The sequence below is a fragment of the Centropristis striata genome, chromosome 20 (assembly GCF_030273125.1).
Source record: "Centropristis striata isolate RG_2023a ecotype Rhode Island chromosome 20, C.striata_1.0, whole genome shotgun sequence".
Lineage (NCBI taxonomy): Eukaryota > Metazoa > Chordata > Actinopteri > Perciformes > Serranidae > Centropristis > Centropristis striata.
In genome coordinates, this window is record NC_081536.1 from 34,078,091 (window position 1) to 34,082,509 (window position 4,419).

General features: G+C 36.0%; 1 protein-coding gene across 1 annotated transcript in view; it reads left to right on the forward strand.

Annotated features, from left to right (window-relative positions):
- znf365 (zinc finger protein 365) overlaps positions 1 to 4,198 on the forward strand; it is a 38,038-nt gene extending 33,840 nt beyond the window's left edge. Inside the window, exons 5-6 of the mRNA XM_059360004.1 lie at positions 2,187 to 2,233; positions 3,622 to 4,198. Coding sequence (XP_059215987.1) covers positions 2,187 to 2,233; positions 3,622 to 3,853 — 279 coding nt within the window. The 3' untranslated portion in view covers positions 3,854 to 4,198. The remainder of the gene's footprint in view (positions 1 to 2,186; positions 2,234 to 3,621) is intronic.
- Positions 4,199 to 4,419: the final 221 nt, after the last annotated feature.

The following is a 4,419-nucleotide window of genomic DNA, read 5'->3' on the forward strand; positions in this document are numbered from 1 at the left end:
CACACACACACACACACACAGACACACACACAGACACACACACAATCACACACACTCACACACACATACAAACAGCACACAGACACCTAGCACAGACAAACACACACACACAAACACACAGCGATACTCTCACACACAAACAAACACACACAGCACACACCACACACACACACATACCACACACACAAACACGCAACCACACACACAAACACAATCACACACACAAACAATTGCACACAATCACACAAACTCAAACACACACACACACAGCGCACACAGCACACACACACACAGCACACACACAAACACACACACACACACACACACAACCGCAAACACAGAAACATAGCACACACACACACAGCCGTACTCACACAAACACACACACACGCACACGCACACACACACACACACACACACACACACACACACACACACACATAAACACACACAAACGCAAACACATAAACAGACACATACACAAACACAATCACACACACAAACAATCACACAGGATCACACAAACGCAAACACACACACACACAGTACACACACAGCACACAGACACACACAAACACACACCACACAAACACACACATACACAAACACACTCACACACACAAACAATCTCATAGAATCACACAAACGCAAACACACACACAAACAAACAAACACACACACACACACACATACACATACGCTTACTTTGATATCTACAGCATTGATGTGTTGAAGACACACACACACACACACACACAGACACGCACACAAGCACAGACTCACACACACATAAACAAACACCACACACATTATGATGTAGTTCATTGATGAACAGTTTGTTGTTTTTCAAATAATAACAACAGTGTTATGTGAGCTTAATTTTCTGTTTCCATGGAAACATCACAGCAACAACAGATGCATGAATGGATTCTTCTGTCTGTTGTTGTTTAAACACAGAAACACATTTGCCATGCTGTCTGAAAAATAATACTAATATATGAATTATATTGAAATCTTTCTGGAAAATGTTTTACATTTACAGATTTATGTTAGATTTTTACATTTATTTATTTTTATTTAATGATTTGTCTAAATGCATGTGATAGTAAAACATAAAATCTTATTAACATTATGAGTTGAGTTTTATGGTGATGTGGTTTTGTCTCTCGTCTTCATCATACTTATTATTATTTCAAAGTAACTTTCAGTCACTAGCAGGACAAGGCGGTTTCTCACCTGTAACCTGGAACACCTGTGCACTTCCAGTGCATAAAAGAAACTGTTATCTCCTTTGCAGCTGCAACCATGTTGAAAACTTAGAGTTACAACCTGCTTCAGACGAACCGAGCCGAACTAAAAAATAAAAAATGACTGGCTTTATAAATAAATTAGTACTCCATTTACTGTTTGTTTAAAAAAATAATAATGTATTTATTTTTAGAATGTATTTATTTATTTATTGTATCTGCATATCCAACTTTAAGACATTAAGTATTCCTGTATTATTTTCTTTACACAATTTAAAAAATAATAATAATTTGCACCTTAAGACAATTTTTATAGCATTTTTCTACACATTTTTAAAATTATTTATTTTATTGTATTTATTTTTGTATTTATTTTATTCTATTTGCATTTCCAACTTATTCATTTATGTATTATTTTTATTCACACATAAACGCCTAAATTTCAGATAAACGTACTTACTTTTTCCTTTAATACTTGAATATAATTTAAAATCATTTTGCATCAATCATCATGTTTATAGAGCACGATTAGCTACAATTGCTCTCCAATTTTTCTTTTTTGAAGAAAATCATAAAAAAGTGATTAAATTATGATTCAACATAATTTAAATGTATAGAAATATAAAGATTCCGCATCACAGTAACTATTACTGAGTGAAAGGGTTTATTAACAAACGGCAATAACAAATATTACTGAATGAACACAATAACATCACACTGTATTCATGTGCGTAATATATATAGAAGATTTTACATTGCCAGCTCTGTTTTATTGCATATTTTGTACTTTACATGGATTGAGGATTTGTTTTATGGCCTCTAACTCACCAGCGTTAACCGACATGTTGAGAATGATTTCTACATTTATCAGCCTCTTCACTGCTTGTTTTTGGTTTATGATCAGTGTCTGACCTTTGACCTTCTCTGTCTCCTCCTCAGTACCAGCAGCCGACTGATAACGGACCTCACAGAATCACTAAAAGCAGGTGAGCAGAAACACACGACAGCAGAGAATATTTCTACCATGTTTGTTGTCCTTTAGGGTTTCTAAGTCAAGTCAGAAAAACTTTAAATGTGCCACTATCAGAAAAACCCTGCAGGTATTTATTAACTCTATGGAGTCTTACAGGGCTGTTTTGTCCATTTTTGAATCCTTTTCATGTCTTTTCGTGTCTTTGTAAGTCATTTTGTGTCTTTTTTAGTCATTTGTGTCCTTTTTGGTAATTAGGGCCACGGGGCAATCGCACAAATTATATATCAAAACTTGCGGTTTGATCGGGATCGGTGTGCTATTACGACATAAGTCGCGAAAAACTGCCCAAAATTTTGCATTGGAATGAATGGGATGGCCGCAAAAAAATGAGGGAAAAAGAACAATAATTGTAGATTTTTAAACGTCTACTTCTCCGGCATAATTTCACCTAGAGACTCCATTTAAACTTTAAACAGTAGACACAAGTCTTGTGTATCGGTGTATTAATCCACGTTTCCATAGGTCATATAGTTTTTTATCAATCCCTGTTCAATGACCATGATCATTTTTGGAGAAATTCTGAGATTATAATGGGTGTGTATTGCACGGAATGTTCGTGTCACAGTGTGTGACGTCATCACCAGAGTGTAGAGGGAGAGAAAAAACTGTCAAAAAATAAATTTGAAAACTGCGCTCCAGGCCGCAAATTCACACAGATCAACACACGTAACTTTATGTGATTTTAGTTACACACACACACACACACACATGTTGAGGTTAAAGGTCATAGGTTGCTGTATAAATAAATACTTGTAAAGGAATGCTTGTTGTAGGTGTGCTCCTTGTATATAATATAGTATCATAACATTACTAGTATTAATTGTTATAAATCTCTGAAGAATCTCATCATAGTGTACACATACCGGCAGTAGCCCCCGTGGCCCTTTCACTATTTACCCAGAGGACATGTTCTAGTTTTGTGTCTGTTGTTGTGTGTTTTTTTAGTTATTTTGTGTCTTTTTTTGTCATTTTGTGTCTTATTTGGTCATTTCTGTCTTTTTTGGTCATTTTGTGTCTGTTGTTGTGTGTTTTTTGTTATTTTGTGTCTTTTTTTTTGTCACTTTGTCTCTTTTTGTGTCTTTTTTTGGTCTTCTTTGTATTCTAGTCTGGATGTGATGAAGAAGCCATGTTTTTCTGCTTCTGGAGACTCCAGAGGGTTAAAGGAATTCATTTGTTTTTCGTGACACAACTGTGAACCGGTTCTTGATCGGCTCCAGATTTTAAACTAATTATAGAATGTTTATTATTTTTATTCATTGATTTTATTTCATAAATCACACTTAGAAAATAAGCGAGTATCAATAACTTCCTGTGTTTATTTATTCCGATATGATACTTCAGGTCAGCCGGAGGTCAGCTGTCCTCGTCCGGTCTCCACGACAACAGAAGCCACTCCTCCTCGCAGTTTGGCGGCCGTCCTCTCCGCGGCGGTGGAGGCGGCGGCGGGGAGCGAGACCGGGAGCGGGAGCACCGGGAGCGCCTGGCCCAGTCGTCCCGCCTCTTCTGCCGACCCGAACACAGAGACGACATCTGGAACCACCAGCGGCGCCGATCCGCCGGGTACGAAGCCTAGAACGTAGAGGAACACCGGGGGAGAGGGGGGGCAGCGGGAGTCAAACGGGGGTCAACGGGAGTCAGACGGGGGTCAAACAGGTGATTCACGCGACGTTATTTCAGCGTATTAACCTTTTTGGAAAAGTACAGTTAGCTCACAGTCACATCAAGCTGCATCAGACGCTGCCGGACTAAAAAATACATAAATTACTGGCTTTATTAATACATTAATACTTCATTTACTGTTGGTTTAAAACACGTTTTTAAATTTATTTATTATCGAATTTATTTTATTCCATCTGCTTATCCAATTTTAAGAAATTATTTATTATTTCCTTCACATTTAAAAAAAATAAATTGATGAATTAATAAATAAATACTCAATTTACTGTTTGTTTAAAACACATTTTTAAATGTTTTTACTTCTACTTATAGAAATATAATTAATTAATTAATTTTATTCCATCTGCATATCCAACTTTAAGAAATTATTTATTTTCTCTACACATTTAAAAAAAAATTATGAATGAATAAATTAGTACTCTATTTACTGTTTGTTTAAAACACATATTTAAATTTTTAAAT